Source organism: Myxine glutinosa, chromosome 7 (genome assembly GCF_964187855.1).
Source record: "Myxine glutinosa chromosome 7, kmMyxGlut1.1, whole genome shotgun sequence".
Taxonomy (NCBI): domain Eukaryota; kingdom Metazoa; phylum Chordata; class Myxini; order Myxiniformes; family Myxinidae; genus Myxine; species Myxine glutinosa.
Genome location: NC_136267.1, coordinates 140944649 through 140963014, shown reverse-complemented (window position 1 = coordinate 140963014; position 18366 = coordinate 140944649). Strand labels below are relative to the sequence as shown.

At 49.5% G+C, this 18366-nt stretch overlaps 1 protein-coding gene across 1 annotated transcript in view; it reads left to right on the top strand.

Moving 5' to 3' along the window:
* Window positions 1-13943: 13943 nt before the first annotated feature.
* LOC137430883 (potassium voltage-gated channel subfamily A member 3-like) overlaps window positions 13944-18366 on the top strand; it is a 44303-nt gene continuing 39880 nt past the window's right edge. Inside the window, exon 1 of the mRNA XM_068121652.2 lies at window positions 13944-14359. Coding sequence (XP_067977753.2) covers window positions 13944-14359 — 416 coding nt within the window. The remainder of the gene's footprint in view (window positions 14360-18366) is intronic.

The following is an 18366-nucleotide window of genomic DNA, read 5'->3' as shown; positions in this document are numbered from 1 at the left end:
TCAAATTATTCACCCATTGTCACGCGAAGTTGTTTATAATTACCTGATAGTTTTTGCTTTACGTCTATGTGATTCGGGTACATTTTTAGTTCCTGCTTCAGAATTATTTGTGCATTTGATAAAGATAAGTTTAATTATTGAGATCGATGATGCAGCGATTTCCTGGGGTACTCAAAACTTATTTATGGACAGAGTAAATGCCTTCTCGTGATCTTGCAGTCCTCGGGCGACCAGACGTTGAGCAATTATGATTTTGTACTGTCCCGTAGGAAAAAAAATCAGGAATAAATCGGAACATGAACCTGTATTTTAACAGTAATTTAATTCTGAATTTGGCAAATTTTAGTGAATCTCGACCCAAGCATGCATGCGCACAGTGCGACAAACCAATTGCTTCTGTCCATCTGTACAGTGTCCTGCAAAAGTATTCACCCCTTACCCATAATACTGTTGCGGTTTTGAGAACCCACACTCTTGTAAATATCACATCATTAAAGGTTAAAGGTAGCACCCCATAGTTAGGCCACAAGCAACACGTAAGTCACCATAGGACTTCAGTTATTCCTTAGTATGTGTATAGATAAGGCCATGTTTCCAATAGTTGAATCTGCGTTGTGTCAATCAAATAAGGAGTAGGCCCCATTGGTCCATTTTGACAGCTTCCCTCTCCAAGCGACGCCATTAAGCGCACCCTCCTGTCTGTGCCCCATGGCCCTCCCAATTTGTTACGCGCCTTTGTTAGCAGTGTTCGCTGCCCTTGAGGTTGAGCTCGCTCAAACGCCGCCATAAGCCACGAGGTGAAGCCCGGAAAAAGGGGGCGGAGCGCCAGGAAGAAGGTGTGGCCACGTCACCCAGCCATCAGGGCGGGGCCGGTAAACCTTAACCAGCCAACCAGGGCTGAAGTAACATCGCCTGATAGGCGTGGCTTTTGGGCTGGCGGAGCAATCGCTGGTTCACTTATAAAAGCCCGAGCGCAAAGCCCTTTTACAGGACTCAGTGGAAGGTTGGCTTTTGAGAGGACTCAGTGGAAGTTTGGCTTTTGAGAGGACTCTCGTAGGAAGCTTGTGCTAAAAGGACTCAGTGGAAGGTTGGCTTTTGAAAGGACTCTCGGAGGACTCTCGCTAAGCACTCGAGTGAAAGATTGATTATAAGAGGACTTGTTGGAAGGTGCTTGGTAAAGGACTTATTGGGAGCGAACATTTGAGAGGACTTATTCGCTGGCGCTGATTAAAGAAGGATGGCCAAGGACTGTCGTGATTACGAAGAACGCGAGAGTATATGCGCTTGATCAAAGAGGGTTCGCTGGCATTGGGAGTTCACAGAAGGACATTGGAGAGGGGGCGTTTGGCGCGGGTCATGCGCCTATTACGTACGCAAGTACCAGCCTTCCCCCCGTCATTATAACTATCCGTTCACGTCACGCTACACGCAGGGCTGTGTGAGTGTCTGTATGTGAGACGGGCCCATTGTTCCAAGGAATAAGTTAAGCCTGTAATTAAGACTGCCCTGTGTATCTGCTTCTTCCTCTTCCTTGTACATTCCCTTCTTTCATTTCCTCTTCCTTCTGTACATTTGTAATAAATTGCTTTGTTCTTCCTATTTACCGGGTTTCCTCTCCATCCGATCGCATCAGTCTTTTCTCTCATTGGGTAAGCGTGGCACGATTCGGATCCACTACAATCGGGTCTAGTCACCTGTTAACAGCTCGGATCGCGGATTGCTATCCGCTCGGCATATCCCATCATATCCATGGTTCGAGTGGGAGTAATTTCCTCGCTTACTGGGCGGCGTTAATAAGTAGGTAATAAGAAGACGGCTTACAACCCTAGTTAACGTCATCCGGAAGTGACGGCATAACCCCCAGGGTCGAGTCGGCCAGATAAGAGACAAGGGGATTAACCCCGCCTTGGTAAGGGGAGAGCCGATGTTTGAGATCCGTAACAATACTAAATTTAGATTAAGTACAAATTATGTAGAAACAATGTTTCCAAATGAACTTTTTCTACTCATAACTGAAGAAATAAAATTAAACACTGTTATATGAAGGATTTTACGTGTCAGAAATACCTGCAAAAAACATGTACAAATCTAAATCCACTGGTTGCAAAAGTATTCAGCCCCGTAGGTGAGTACATGGTGGAAGCACCTATTAAAGCAATGACTACTGTGAGTCTTTTTGGATAGGTGTCTTCCAGATTTTCACAGTGAGATGGTGAAATCTTTGCCTATTTTTCACATGTAAATTTCTCCAGTTCTGCCAAGTTTGATGGAGATCGTCGATGGATTGCAATATTCAATTCTCGCCATAAATATTCAATAATTGTGTTCAAGTCAGGACTTTGACTGGGCCACTCAAGAACATTTATTTTGTTCTTAATCAGCCACTTTAGTGTGGCTTTAGCTTTGTGCTTCAGGTCATTATAAATATATAAATAACCACCTTTAGAGGCCATTTTTCCCCGCAAAGCGGGGGTTGGCCTTTTTCGGGAACCGTGGTTATTGTTGTTTTTTGGTCCCCTTTTTGAAGCAATGTTTTACGGCCGGATGCCCTTCCTGACGCCAACCCTTTTTGCCACCTTTAACGACAAACAGGGAATTACCAGTGAACTGGTACTCAATTAGCCGACCTCGGAAGGATGACAGGCTGAGTCAACCCCCCTGGCGTTAATTCAGAGATCGACCGGGATTCGATCAGGTCATTGTCCTGCTGAAATGTGAATATCCTACCGAGTTTCAGATGAATGGCCGACTCAAGCAGATTTTCATCGAGAACTCTCCTGCACCATCCATTGTCCCTTCCATAGTGACAAGCTTGCCAGTCCCTGCTGATGAAAAACAGCCCCATAACATTATGCTGCCACCACCATGCTGGACAGTAGAGTGGTGTTGCCTGGGTGATGTGCAGTGTTAGGCTTGCGCCAGAAGTACTGCTTTGAATTTAGACCAAAAAGTTAAATTTTTTCTCGTCTGACCACAAAACATTTCACCACATGCCTGCAGAATCATTAAGATGCTTTTTCACAAACTCCATACGAGTTTTTAGATGAGTCTTTTTCAGTAATGACTTCTTTCTTGCCACCTGTTCATAGAGGCCAGTGTTGTGAAGGGAACAGGTTGTTGTTGATTGATGAACACTGACCCCCATCTCAGGCATAGAGCCTTGGAGATCTTTCAAAGTCATTGTTAGATTTACCAGCATTCTTCTATTTACACTCATTCATTTTATGCATTTTCGGTTTAACGCTATGGAAGAATTATGGAACATTTTTCGATTTATGCCTGCAATATTCGGTTTAACGCCTTTGAATGCCATTTAACACCTTTGACATTTACATTTTAATTAATGGGAAAAAACAGATTAGGTTTACTCCTTTTCGATTTACACCCTGCTTTCCTGGAACGCATCCAGGATGTAAATAGAGAAATACGTGTATAGTGAAATCCCAAACCAGTTTCCTGCTTGCCAAGCTGCTGAGTTTGGATGGGTAACATGATCGGGGTAGAATTTGGCTGTTATGATATGTGTTTCACTTATTAATGATGGATTTCACCATACTCAGAGGGATAATGAGTGACTTTGATATCTTCTTATAACCCTCTCCTGAATGGTGTTTCTCCATCACTTTATGTCTGACTTCCCTGGAAAGCTCCTTGGTCTTCATGTTGACCTTGTTGGTTGACAAATTGAGTTGCACATTAAAACTCCTTACATAAGTGGGGGAGCTTAATTTTTAAGTTAAACCACTGACTACATACAGGTAAAAACTATTACACTTATTTTGTACTCTTTCATACAAACAATTTGCTCCTGAAGTGATTTAGTTTTTTTTTTTTTTTTTTTTTGTATACTGAATCGAGGCTCGTGAAAGAGCTAACATTTATTTCACAAACAAATCAACCAGACAAACAAAATATATAAAAAGAGGGAGCGGAAGACAAGATGGGGAGAGAAGGGGAAGCACACAAACACAACATTTGAGAGCAGGGAGAAGTGTGGGAGGGAGAGGGCTTGGGGGGAGGAGGCGTGGGAAGGGAGGGGGGGGGGGGGGGAGAGGTATAAAACACAAGGGGACCGAAATTAGCGGGGGTAGAAAAGAGCAAGGTTTTGGATTGGGGAAGATAAGAGATGGTGGTGAACAGCTGTTTTAAAGACCTGGAGGGTGGAGTGGGATTGAAGAGAGTGAGGGAGTTTGTTCCAGAGGCGGGAGAAAAGAGGAATGAAGGAGTGAAGGTGAGCAGAAAGTCTTTTAGGCAAAGGGTTTAAATTGTTATGCAACTGAGAATTATCTGATTTTTCTCTGTTAATCTAACTTATTCACATTTTATCTGCATTTTTTTTAAAGTTTTATCATCTTGGAGTAGTTTGTAAGTACTCTCGGGCATATGTATTAAATTTTAATTGAAAGCATCATGAATCAGGTGGCATAAAAATGTGAAAACTTTGGAGGGGGGAATTTTTTTATTTTTTTTTTGTATACAGAGTCGAGGCTCGTGAAAGAGCTAACATTTATCAAACAAACAAATCAAACAAACAAGCAAACAAAGTATATAAAAAGGGGAGCGGTCGACAAGATGGGGAGAGAAGGGGAGGAAGCACACAAACACAACATTTGAGAGCATGGACATCGGGAGATGTGTGGGAGGGAGAGGGCCTGGGGGGAGGCAGGATAGGTATAAAACGCAAGGACACCAAGGACATCCAGGAAAGAAGTCGGCACCTCAAAAAAGTGGATTTGGGGTAAAATTAGCGGGAGTAGAAAAGATCAAGGTTTTGGATTGGGGAAGACAAGAGATGGTGTTGAACAGCTGTTTTAAAGACCTGGAGGGAGGAGTGGGATTGAAGAGAGTGAGGGAGTTTGTTCCAGAGGCGGGAGAAAAGAGGAATGAAAGAGTGAAGGTGAGCAGAGAGTCTTGATTTTGGCAATTTCACCATAAGAGGGTGGCTGGCAGATCTTGTGTGACCTGTAGGAATATTTGGGGGTAGAGCCAAATAAGAATGAATTCTTTTGAATGAATACGAAGAATAAAGAATGAATACTTTTGCAGGCCACTGTATGTCTGGCAATCAAAGACAATAGTAAATCATTCCAAACAGGAAAATTATTGTTTTAGGGACGTCATAAATTAAAGGGCACAAACAACAGGCATGAATAACTCATTTAACGTGTTAAATAAGGTGGTGTAAAATGAGGTGCATCAACGGTGGTAAACCTCCGATTCAATATTTTGTTTTGGGATTTTTTCACTGCCCTTAAAACTTTTATTTTATTAACTCTCCCACCAAAGGTGGATGGAGGTTTTGTTTTCATCCCTGTCTGTCTGTTTGTCTGTCTGTCTGTTTGTGAACAGGATATCTCAAAAAGTTGTGCACGGATTCAGACTAAACTTGGTGGACAGGTGGGGCGTGTGACAAACATGAATTGGTTAGATTTTGGTGAAGATCCAGATCCGAATATGGGTCATTTTATTTTGTAAGTCATTCTTCGCCATTGAGTGATAGGATCAAAAACGATATATAGCAGAATTTTTCAAAAGGTTGTGGACGACTTATAACAAAAACAGGTTCATGAGTTGGGTACATGACAAGAACAAGGTGATTAGAATTTGGTTCTGGACCGAATCCAGATCTGGCCCATCAGTGGGATACAAAACGTTAACGATTCAGCCTGGCGGAGTTATACGCTGTACCGAGTGCCGTTCTAGTTTCAATTGAATTACTGTATATACCCGTATGTGAATACCGAAGAACACAAATAGCCTTGTTCGCATTTCCAGAAACCTCCAGTTTAGCAGTACTTGGGAAAAATGGTATGCCACCTTGACCAATCAAATTAGCCTGTTCTGAGGGCAACCACAATGGTGGCACCAAGCGATGCAACGGCAGAGCTAACTTCGTCCAAAATCTGAAAAAGGCCAAAAAAAATCAGTTTGTCCTTTTTATCATGACTGCGTAGATGAACTCTTGAAGTAGGTAAAGAATCGATCCATTGCATGGTTTTATTCAACTGAATGAAACAGTTCTGAAACAGAAGCACGATATTATAAAACAAACGCTAGGAGCGAGATGAACAGTTATAACGTAGAAACAAGAGATACATTATAATAAGCACTCATTGAATATCTAGTAAGAGTTCGTGTAGCAGATTACCAAATTCACTACAGCTCTCCAGTTTAATGTGGTGTTGGTGTAGCACAGGCATGATGGTCCGAATGTCCTCCTGCTTCAAATTTCCTTGTTAATCCTTGATTATACAACTTTTTTTTGCAAGCATCTTGCATTCCCATATGTTAAAGATCTCTTCCTGAATCTAGATCATGTAGATCTCTTCCTGAATCTAGATCATGCAGATCTCTTCCTGAATTGGATCACCCCGCTGATCAAACAAGCGTTACGCCTCGGTCCCCCATCGGTGAAGTGATGTGAGTTGACAAAGTGGAAGACGCAAGGCGGCCATCTTGGATTTTGACATGGCGACCCAATTTTCAATAGCGTTCTCCCTTATGCATAGATACACCCACACACCAGATTAGAAGTTAGTAGTTCGTTTATTAGTCCCCTACCGGTGGACACCGGAGGGGACTTATAGGTTTGCACGCCGTCAGTCTGTCAGTCTGTCAGTCCGTCAGTCAAAGAACAGTTTTCCGGACTTTTTTTCTAAACGCTTAATGCTAATGATTTCAAACTTGGCACATCGTTTCCTCATGATAGGTTACATATCAAGTTCGAACTTCACGACGTTTCGATCATTTTTGACAAAGATATGGCACTTTGAACTTTGGGAATTCTTCTAATTCTGATGATCCTTAACTCAGTGCCATTTTAAGTTTTAATTTCCTTTAAAAAAGATTTTCTCTGCAATAATAGGACCGATTGAGATCAAATTTTCACCATAGGAGGGACTCGGTCTGTAGAATATTTTAATGGTAATTATGACGTCACAGGTCACGTGGTTCGGGCGCCATATTGTTTTTCGTGAAAACACGAAAACCCCTTTTTCTCTGCAACGGCTGAACAGATCGAGGCCAACCTTTGCAGGCAGAATCGCATACCTATGACGAACAAAAAGGTCAGCGAGCATGACGTCATACGTCACATGGTTTCAGAGTTATGACGTTTTTAAGCATGAACCTTTAAAACCGAGCCCCTCCCTCATTTTTGATCCAATCGAGGGGAAACTTCACAGATCTGTTCCGCATGTCAGTCTACTAAAATGTCCTTTTGGAATTTGCGATAGCTCACGTGGTTTGGCAGATATCGTTAATTAAACGAAAATATTTTTAAAATGGATATCTCTTGAATCGCTTTATTGATCGACGTGAAACTTCATACTATAGTAGAAGTCATGAAGAGTAACAAGTGTGCACAATTTCAAGATGATTGGATGTACGGTCTGGAAGCTAAAAGTTGTTATTGCATGAAGAAGAAGAGGCGTCATGTGTGCGGATTTAATTATTTATCACATGTACAGACTGAAAGCATCGTTGGACACGACCTGTCGCGGTCATTTTAACCTCAAATAAAATTCTAATTTAAGATTTGTCAATAGCTGAGGTATATTAACAAACGAATAAAACAGATTTGGTCAAATTCTGACTTTTTAACTCGATCGCATTTGACAGAGTTGTGACAAGCTGAGGAAGAAGAAACCTCGCATTGGCTTCTCCAATGTGCCATAAAAAAATGGATAGCTCTTGAATCGCTAGTACCTCAGACCGTGAGTTGGTAATAATTTATATAATTCACACAGTGCAATACGTGCAGGCCGCTCCACGGAGCGACCTTGCGGGCTTATCAATGAGGCGAGGCGTGACACACGTGTCTCAGCATACCTCAGATCAAGTTTGACAACCAGCATCAACCGTGCATAAATTTGCATATTCGATCATTTTTGACAAAGTTATGGCACTTTGAACTTTGGTAGGGGACATGTATTGCAGCGCAATACTCAGAATGCTTGTTTTTCAAGATATTCCGCTCACACGGTTCAGACATACATGGCGGTGGCCATCTTGGATTTTGACGTGGCGACCCAATTTTCAATAGCGTTCTTCCTTATGCCTAGACACACCCACACACCAGATTCGAAGTTGGTACTTCGCTTATTTTTCAAGATATTCCGCTCACAAGGTTCAGACAGACATGGCGGTGGCCATCTTGGATTTTGACGTGGGTTGCACCCACACACCAAATTAGAATTCGGTCCTTCGCTTACGCACGCACGTACGCATGCCCGCACGCACGGACGGACGCACGGACAGACGCACGCACGCACGGACAGACGCACGCACGCACAGACAGACGGGAAAACCATAGTCCCCCTTTCACTCCGCGGTGCGACGGGGGACAATAAATGGCTCCTTCTTTACGATGAAATGAAGATATAATATGTTGTAGTGGTTGCCGCTGAACATACACAATCGCCTTACACCTGCTGAGGACGCAACCACGGAGCGATCGCTGTGCCGGGCTCGCCCAGACCGCCCGGAGACGCTCAGCTCGCCTTTCCCGGGCATGCCCGGACTCGCCTTTCCCGGGCTCGCCCGGCCAGTCCGGCAACACCCAGTCTCGCCATTCCCGGGCATGTCCAGACTCGCCCAGGTCTCCCGGACACGCCCAGTCACGCCTTTTAAGGGCAAACGCTCCGGCATGAGATATTCGAGTGCTTGTATATAATGCTGCCCGATAAACGGGCTTTTCAGAGTACCCGAGTTTATTTGATGCAATAAAGAAACTCGGAAGAATTGCAGCTTTTTGTCGCGTCCATTCTTTCGATTCGAGTTGGAGCACAGCTCCTTCATTGGTGACCTACCGACATGGACACGGCAGTTGCCCTCAAACTGCCTACCTTCTGCGAGGCTCACGTGGCGGTTTGGTTCGCCCAGGCGGACTCCCAGGCATCACCGCCGATGACACCCGCTTCCATCATGTGGTAGCAGCACTCGGCTCAGCCACCGCGGCCCGCGCCCTCAGCCTCCTTCAGCACCCGCCAGCCGCTGACAAGTACGGCGCGATCAAGAAGCTCCTCCTCGACGCTTTCGCCCTCTCATTGGCGGAACGCGCACGGCGCCTGCTCGACCTGCCCGAGCTCGGCGACACGCGCCCGTCCGAGCGAATGGATTACATGCTCTCATTGCTCGGGGAGCACGCCCCGGATTTTCTTTTTCCAAGAGCTGTTCCTCCGTCAGCTGACTAGCCAGGTACACCTCGCCCTGGCAAGCACGCAGATCACGGATCCCTGCGCCCTCGCCAGGGAAGCCGACAAGATCTCCCCGGCAGGTCAACGCATCGGGGCAGCGACCTGGAGCCCGCCACCGTCCGAAGCAACGCCCATGGCGCCCGAACACCCGGCACGGTCGGCGGCCGAAATGCCGACGCAATTGGCGGCCGCTACGCCGCGCCGACCGCCTCCAACACGACGACCGGGGCCTCCACCTGACCAGGCATGGTGTTACTACCATGCCAGGTTCGGACAAAAGGCCCGGACATGCCGACCCCCGTACACTTTCAGCAAGTCGGGAAACGGCCGGGCCGGCATTCATTACCAGCCATGAGCGCCGGCCACACGGGCAACTTACTTTTTATCAGGGACAAAGCGTCCGGACGGCGCTTCCTGTGTGACACCAGCGCCCAACTGAGCACCATACCCGCCTCCGATCAGGACAGGCAGTCCGCGGTTTGCGGCCCCTCCTTTGTGGCGGCCAACGGATCGGCCATCCGCACCTTCGGCCCGCGCAACGTCACCGTCTGCTTCGGCAGCCAGTGCTTTCATTGGACTTTTGTGACCGCAAGCGTGCCCATGGCTCTGCTGGGTGCTGACTTCCTCTGCGCACACGGGCTGCTGGTTGACGTCAAACAGCGTCGCCTCGTCAACGTCGAGACCTTCAGCTCCCTGGCATGCACGTTGAGCAGCTCCGCGCCTACCGAGCTAGCATGCGCCCTCCCGGCGGCGAACGAGTTTGCTCGCCTGCTCGCGGAGTTCCCGGCCCTCACGTGGCCGACGTTTTCGGCCGTCGCGTTACGACATGGTATCGAGCACCACATACCAACTACGGGCCCGCCGGTCTACGCCAGAGCCCGCCGCCTCGACCCAGCCAAGCTCGCCGTGGCCAAAGCCGAGTTCGACGCTTTGGAACACCTCGGCATCGTGCGGCGCTCCGATAGCGCGTGGGCTTCGCCACTACACATCGTACCGAAGCCGGTGGGCGGCTGGCACCCATGTGGCGACTACCGCCGCCTTAACGATGTTACCACCCCCGACAGGTATCCGATCCCGCACATTCAAGACTTCTCCGCCCGTTTGGCAGGACGGGTCATTTTTTCGAAGATCGATTTGATACGGGGATACCACCAGGTACCTGTCAGGCCGGCCGATGTCCCAAAAACGGGCGTCATCACGCCGTTCAGCTTATTCGAATTCCTTCGAATGCCATTTGGCCTCAAGAACGCGGCTCAGGCGTTCCAGCGCTTGATGGACGGCGTGCTGCACGACCTGCCGTTCCTCTTCATCTACCTGGACGACATCCTCGTCGCCAGCGCGTCCCGGGCCGAGCACCTCCTCCACCTCCGAACACTGTTCGGGCGCCTCAGCGAGCACGGCCTAATCGTCAACCCGGCCAAATGCCACTTCGGCACGACGGCCGTTGATTTTTTGGGCCACCACATCACCAAGAACGGGGCGGTGCCGCTGCCTACCAAGGTCGAGGCCATCACCGCGTTTCCGCGTCCCCGCTCCATCAAGGCCCTGCAGGAGTTCCTCGGAATGGTGAATTTCTATCATCGCTTCGTGCCCCCGCGTTGCTCAGCTCATGCGGCCCCTCTACAAAGCCCTCTGGGGCAAGCCGGCCAAACACGACGTCGTCTGGTCCGCAGCCATGGACGCGGCATTTACAAGCTCAAAGCGGGCCCTCGCCGACGCAACACTGCTCGCTCACCCGGTGCTCAACGCTCCCATCGCCCTCACCACGGATGCCTCCGACTACGCGGTGGGCGCCGTACATGAGCAATGGGTGAACGGGGTTTGGCAGCCACTCGCTTTTTTCAGCTGGCAACTCCAGCCGAACGAGCTCAAATATAGCATGTTTGACCGCGAGCCCGTCGGTCTACACCTGGCCGTTCGCCATTTCCGCCACCTCCTGGAGGACCGACCCTTCACGGCTTTCGTCGACCATAAGCCGTTGGTTTACGCAATGGCCAAAGTCACGGAGCCGTGGTCGGCCCGCCAGCAGCGCCACCTCTCCGCCGTGTCGGAGTTTACCACGGACATCCGGCACGTCGCCGGCAAAGAAAATGCCGTGGCCGACTGTCTTTCTCGGGCCAGCGCGAACGCGGTCCACCTCGGCGTGGACTTCGCGCTTATGGCGGCTGACCAGACCACCGACACCATGGTGCAAGCCCTCCGGGCGGCGGACACGGGCCTCCGCCTGGCCGACGTCCCCTTCGCGGACACTGTCCTGCTCTGCGACGTCTCCCAAGGCCAGCCTCGCCCCATCGTGCCCGTTACCTGACAACGTCGCATCTTTGCCTCCCTCCACGGCCTTTCTCACCCGGGCCGGAAAGCTTCCCAGAAGCTGGTGTCGGCGCGATACGTCTGGCACGGCCTTCGACGGGATGTCCGCGATTGGACCAGCACCTGCACGGCCTGCCAACAGGCCAAGATCCACCGACACACCCAGGCCCCGCTGGCACCTTTCACCGTGCCCGAACGGCGTTTCGACCACGTCAACGTGGACCTGGTGGGCCCCCTCCCCCCATCACGGGGTTTCACACACCTGCTCACCATGGTGGACAGGACCACCAGGTCCACCACCACCGCCGACGTGGCACAGGCTTTCATCGCCACCTGGGTCGCCCGTTTCGGCGCACCAGCGGACATCTCTTCGGACCGCGGGCCGCAGTTCACCTCCGAGCTGTGGGGCACGGTCGCCCGCAACCTGGGGGTCAGGCTCCACCGTACCACGGCCTACCACCCCCAAGCCAACGGGTTGTGCGAGCGGTTCCACCGTTCCATGAAGGCCGCGCTCATGGCCGGCCTTCAGGACGGCGGCTGGACCGACCGGCTACCATGGGTCCTTTTGGGCCTCCGCACGGCCCCCAAGGAGGACCTCCGGGCGTCCACCGCCGAGCTGGTCTACGGCCAGCCGCTACGCATCCCAGGCGAATTCGTGCCCGACGCTATCAGTCCCTGGTCCGCAGCTCGCCAGCGCTCGGACCTCCAGGAGACCGCCCGACGGTTTGCCCCCGTGCCAACGTCCCACCACGGTGACCCCCAGTCCTACGTCCCCCTAGCGCTTCGCACAGCGGAGTACGTTTTTGTGCGTCATGACGCACACCGGGGGCCACTCAGGCCGCGGTACGACGGACCCTTCCGGGTCCTGCGACGGGATGACAAGTCCTTCGTCATCGACGTCGGCAGCAGGTCGGACTGGATTTCGGTGGACCGCCTCAAGCCGGCGCACGTGGACATCGACCAACCACCTCGGTTGGCCCTTCCTCCGCGGCGAGGCCGCCCCCCGTCCACGGTGCCTCCCGCTCGACCACCCACCCCCACACCGGACCCCCCCCCCACGACCCTCCAGGGGTCGCTTTGGCCGGGTCATCAGGACCCCCCTTAAATTGACCCTGCCGGTACAAGTCGATTCTGGGGGGGCGTGTGTAGCGGTTGCCGCTGAACATACACAATCACCTTACACCTGCCGAGGACGCAACCACGGAGCGATCGCTGTGCCGGGCTCGCCCAGACCGCCCGGAGACGCTCAGTCTCGCCTTTCCCGGGCATGCCCGGACTCGCCTTTCCCGGGCTCGCCCGGCCCGTCCGGCGACACCCAGTTTCGCCGTTCCCGGGCATGTCCAGACTCGCCCAGGTCTCCCGGACATGCCCAGTCGCGCCTTTTAAGGGCAAACGCTCCGGCATGGGATATTCGAGTGCTTGTATATAATGCTGCCCAATAAACGGGCTTTTCAGAGTACCCGAGTTGATTTGATGCAATAAAGAAACTCGGACGAATTCCAGCTTTTTGTCGCGTCCATTCTTCCGATTCGAGGTGGAGCACAGCTCCTTCAATGTTGAAATATTCAACAGATTGTTGTTGATAAAGTTTTTGGTGTGCATACAGTTATAAGTACATTGGGCCAAAAACGAACTTAATTAAAAAGAAGTTTAAAAAGAAGTTTGTTCACCACCATCTCTTATCTTCCCCCATCCAAAACCTTGATCTTTTCTACCCCCACTAATTCACCCCAGATCCACCTTGTTTGAAATTCCAACTTCTTTCCTGGAAGTCTTGGCAGTGTCCATATGTTTTATACCTCTCCCATCCCCCCCCCCCCCCCCTTCCCATGCCTCCGCCCCAAAGCCCTCTCCCTCCCACAGTTCTCTCGATGTCTCCATGTCTCTCGGTCCCTGCTCTCAAATGTTGTGTTTGTGTCCTTCCCCCTCTCTCCCCATCTTGTCTACCGCTCCCGATGTTATTTGTTTTGTGTGTCTGTTTGTCTTTCTGTGTGATTAATGTTCGCTCTTTCACGAGCCTCGATCTTGTATACAAAAAAACAAAAAAACAAAAAAAAAAAAAGTTGCTGTTTATTGAACAATTGTATACTAAAATTCCGACAACTTTTTAAGCGCCTTTTTAAGCGCAGCCGCGTGAGACCCAAATGATTAATTGAAAGGCTGCTCAATGCGCATGCGCGGCGGAGCCGGCGAGCGGACTCGGCAACAGGGTGTCCCGGCGCGCGTCTGTGTTTTTCGGCTGAGGTTCGTGTAACACAGAATCGTTAATGCAATTCCCATCAGTCAGAAAGGATTTTTTTCGTCGCAATTTGTCCTCCGTATATAAACAGGATTCTGTTTTGTCCTCTCGCAGCGATTGCAGAAAATTGCAGACCGACGAGGTTTTGAAACGTGACCAGATTTATTTAGTTTTTTTTTTTTTTTTTGTCTTTCGCCATGACGGTCGCGTCAGGAGAAGACGCCGCGGCATCCTCGGAGCCGTACGAGACCGGTGCCTGCGAGGCGGCAGAGGAGGGGAACGATGACGACGAAGACAATAACAGAGCACTGGGGGCCGCGGTCTCGTCGGGCTTTGAACGGGTCGTCATTAACGTGTCCGGCTTGAAGTTCGAGACGCAGCTGAGAACGTTGGCGCAGTTCCCGGACTCGTTGCTTGGAGACCCTGAGCGTCGGTCGCGGTACTTCGACCCTCTTCGCAACGAGTACTTCTTCGACCGTAACCGGCCGAGTTTCGATGCCATCCTGTACTATTACCAGTCTGGAGGGCGCGTCCGAAGACCGGCAAACGTCCCGTTCGACATTTTCACTGAGGAGATCAAGTTTTATGAGCTCGGGGACGAGGCGATGCTTCGGTGTGTTGCTGTTTGTTTGCTTGTTCACTCCCACAATCATGTACGTGTGCGATGCGTTCAGTTGATAGTTTTATTCACAGTGTGTTTCAATCGAACCGACCGAAACCATGCGGCGCTTAAAGGACTTAAAGCTAAACCATTAAGTGTGAATGTAGAGCAAGCACACGGTTTTTAAGTGCACTGCCATCACCTAAGATATATCATAGGTGAAAATATTTGATGGTTCCCAATATAAATTGTGTGTATATATAATATATATAGGCTAATTATGCACCACTAACTGTGATTGGTGAGACCAGATTGTATTTGGAACCTACAAGTACCATCTGCCACATGGTCACATTGTGTTTCGCCCACCAATCACAACCAGGAAGCATCACCGTTGGTTTTGAGCAGTCATACATGTACAAATGGAAGTATTGAAGTGCTCCAAACTTGCACCAACACCGTGATGATGTCATCACCATAATGTCATGACTGCAAACCCAGAAGGGCCTCAAGTAGTACAAGATTGTCAAACTCAAAAGCTGTCACCAAGTTCGGAGCACTTCAATAGTTCAATAATCATATATACTAGCGTGACTCGGCGCGCTCCGCGCGCCTCACCACACGTCGTTTCAGAGGGGTAGACATCTTTGACCATTTTGGTGTCTTGGGTTTCATGGTGTTTTGGGTCTTCAGGGCCATTTGGGTCTTCAGGGTCTTTTGGATCCTCTGGGCTTTTAAGGGTATTTTGAGTCTTTGAGGTGTTTTGGGACTTCAGGGTCTTTTGGGTCTTCGGGGGCTTTTGAGTCTTAATGTTCTTTTGGTTCTTCTTGGTCTTTAAGGGTCTTTGGGTCCTTTTGGGTCTTCGGGGTCTTTTTTGGTCTTCGGGATGTTTTGGGTCTTCGGGGTGTTTTGCGTCTTCCGGGTGTTTTGGGTCTTCGGGGTGTTTTGGGTCTTCGGGGTGTTTTGGGTCTTCGGGATGTTTGGGTCTTCTGGGTGTTTTGGGTCTTCGGTGTGTTTTGGGTCTTTGGGGTGTTTTGGGTCTTTGGGGTGTTTTGGGTCTTGGGTGTGTTTTGGGTCTTCGGGGTGTTTTGGGTCTTCGGGGATTCATGGTCTTCAGGGATTCCGGGTCTTTGGGTATTCAGAGTCTTTGGGTATTCAGGGTCTTTTTGAGCCTCAGGGCCTTGAAAGGTATTTGGGGTCTTCTGGGTCTTCAGGGGTCTTGGTGGTCTGAAGGGTTTTGGGGGAATAAAAGGTCTGAGGGGTCTCAGCAGTCTTAACGCAATTAAGAGGGTTAATTAAGAGGGTGGTAATTGTATTTGAAGAAGACGTTTTCATCGAATATAAACATACATACATAGCGACATACATAACCATATCCGTTTGCTTTATTATAATAAGATATTGTTGTGGATCTGCCGCCGGCCTTCTCCCCTTATCAAGGGGGGATTAATCCCCTTGTCTTTACTGACCTGGCGCGAACCGAGACCTATTACGTCCCTTCCGGGCGAGCGCGAAATAGGGTTCCGGGACCAAATTCGCTGTTACCTAAGTACTCGCGCTGCCCTGGAAATGAGGAAACAAGCCTCGCACGAACCACGTGAGGTTGGAATACGCCGAGTGGTTTGCGTACACGTGATCTGCGCAGTTACAATTAATGGACCCCGATTTAAGCGATCTTATTCGTGCCACGCCTAGTCAATGGAGAAATCACGGGAATGATCGAATTCAGAAGAAAGGAAGAACAGATTGATTTAATGAGTATCACACGTATATACAGTTCAGGACGAAGAGACACAGGGAAATCCTTTTTCAGTCTTATTCTTAGTTCCCAAAGACAACGGGCCCGTCTGACACACTCACACGGGGATTGCAGATGGGCAGGAGTTCTCCAGCGCGTCCAAGGGTGGTTCTCGTCCAGCTCTCCACGGTCACCGGCACGTCCGCGAAGATGGAGATCGGCGAAGGCAGGGCCACGTAGCGTGTCTCTCGAGCAAAGGCGATATATCCGGGCGAACGGCAGGGAGGGCTTTTACGGCAAAGGCGGGACGGCTTTTACGGCAAAGGGGCGGTTACGCTGCCTCGTTCACTCGCTTGGCTGAAATGCACAAGTTCATTACAATTGCGCCTGGCTGCACCCGTGTATATCTAGTAACCAACTCTTCTTCCTCAACGCCCTGGTGTTGGTTAGCGTGCGCGTTTCTCATGCGATAGACAAGTTCATCAAGCGGTACAGTGCGAGTGTGCAAGTCCTCTCCCTCTCCTCTGCAAGTGCTCTTCCCCCGGCAAGTCCTTGCCTCTGCAAGTCCTCTTTGCCGCACGTCCCCTTCTGCGAGTCCTTCCCTCTCTGCAAGTCCTGTTGAGGGCTTTGCGCATCGGGTTATATATGCCCGCCCCGCAAACCTTCTGGAACTCACCAGACTCTTCTCACCACGCCCTCTGATGCCGTCACCTCTGAGCACTGATTGGCGGCTCATTCTTACCGTCATCGCCTCTGCCGCCCCCCGACCTCAACGCCGGCCCCACCCTTTCTAGGCCTACCTCTTGTTAACTCGACTAGTGAGCGAGCAAAGGGCAGCAAAATGGATTGCGCCTACCGAGGTAGGATGGTTAGCCAAAGTAGGACCTATTTTCCTGTCTTTACACAACGCAGGATTAACACTGGAAAAGGCCTACTCTCACATATACTAAGACATAACTATACGACAAATGAGGCTACATGTTGCTTGTGTGACTATCTATGGGGGACAACCTTTAACCTTTATTGAGCTCACTGTACACATCTCAAAACCGTAGCAATATATACATATACAGTCACGTGAAAAAGTAAGTACACCCCATGTAAAGTTTTGACTTTTTCAACATATATCAACATACAGCTATTTGATCTTCATTTCAACAATATTGAGAAATAAAGGTGATATAATATAATAAATATCATGAAACATTTACATTTTGTAGTCCATTGTATAATTTAAATAAACATAAATGCAAATTTCACATGTGGAAAAAGTAAGTACTTGACGATACTCCAGAAATCTAGACTCGTCACTGAAGGTCATGTGATTATATATATATATATATACAGACTTGGCATTTAATATGGATTTTTTTTTATCTATCAGTTTTTATCTATTAATATCTATCAGTTCATCTCCATCAATAACTGCAAATCCCCCACTGCTCCCCTCCCCCAAGGTGTCCCCCAAGGTTCAGTTATTGGCCCCCTCCTCTTCATCCTTTACCTGTCCCCCCTCGGTCACTTAATCCGCCGTCATGGTCTCCAATTCCACTGCTTCGCCGATGACATCCAGCTTTTCATCTCCACCAAGTCCATCTCCACCGCCACCCACTCTATCCTGACAAACTGCATCACTGAAATAAAATCCTGGCTTCAAATCAACTTCCTCAAACTTAACTGTGATAAATCTGAAATAATCATCATTGGCCCAAAAACGCTCACCAAGTCCACCCATAACTTTGCCCTCAACATCGACGGTTTCCCAGTATCCACCTCCCCTCACATCCGGAATCTTGGCATCATCTTTGACCAAACCCTCTCCTTCGACAAATACACTAAACAGATCACAAAGACAGCCTTCTTTCACCTGAAAAACATCGCCCGTCTCCGTCCATCCCTCTCCTCCGTGGCTGCAGAAACCCTCATCCACGCCTTCATCACTTCCCGTCTGGACTACTGCAATAGCCTCCTTTATGGTTCACCCTCAACAATCACCAATAAACTCCAATACATTCAGAACTCCGCTGCCCGTCTACTCACCCATTCCCGGACCCGTGACCACATCACCCCCGTCCTTTACAAGCTTCACTGGCTCCCCATCTCCCAGAGAATCCAGTACAAAATCCTCCTCTTGACCTACAAAGCCCTCCATAACCTGGCCCCATCCTACCTGGCTGACCTCCTCTCCAGACACACTCCCACCCGCAACCTCCGCTCTGCTGGTACCAACCTCCTGACCCCCCCCCCCATCCGGACCAAATTTAGATCCTGGGGGGACAGG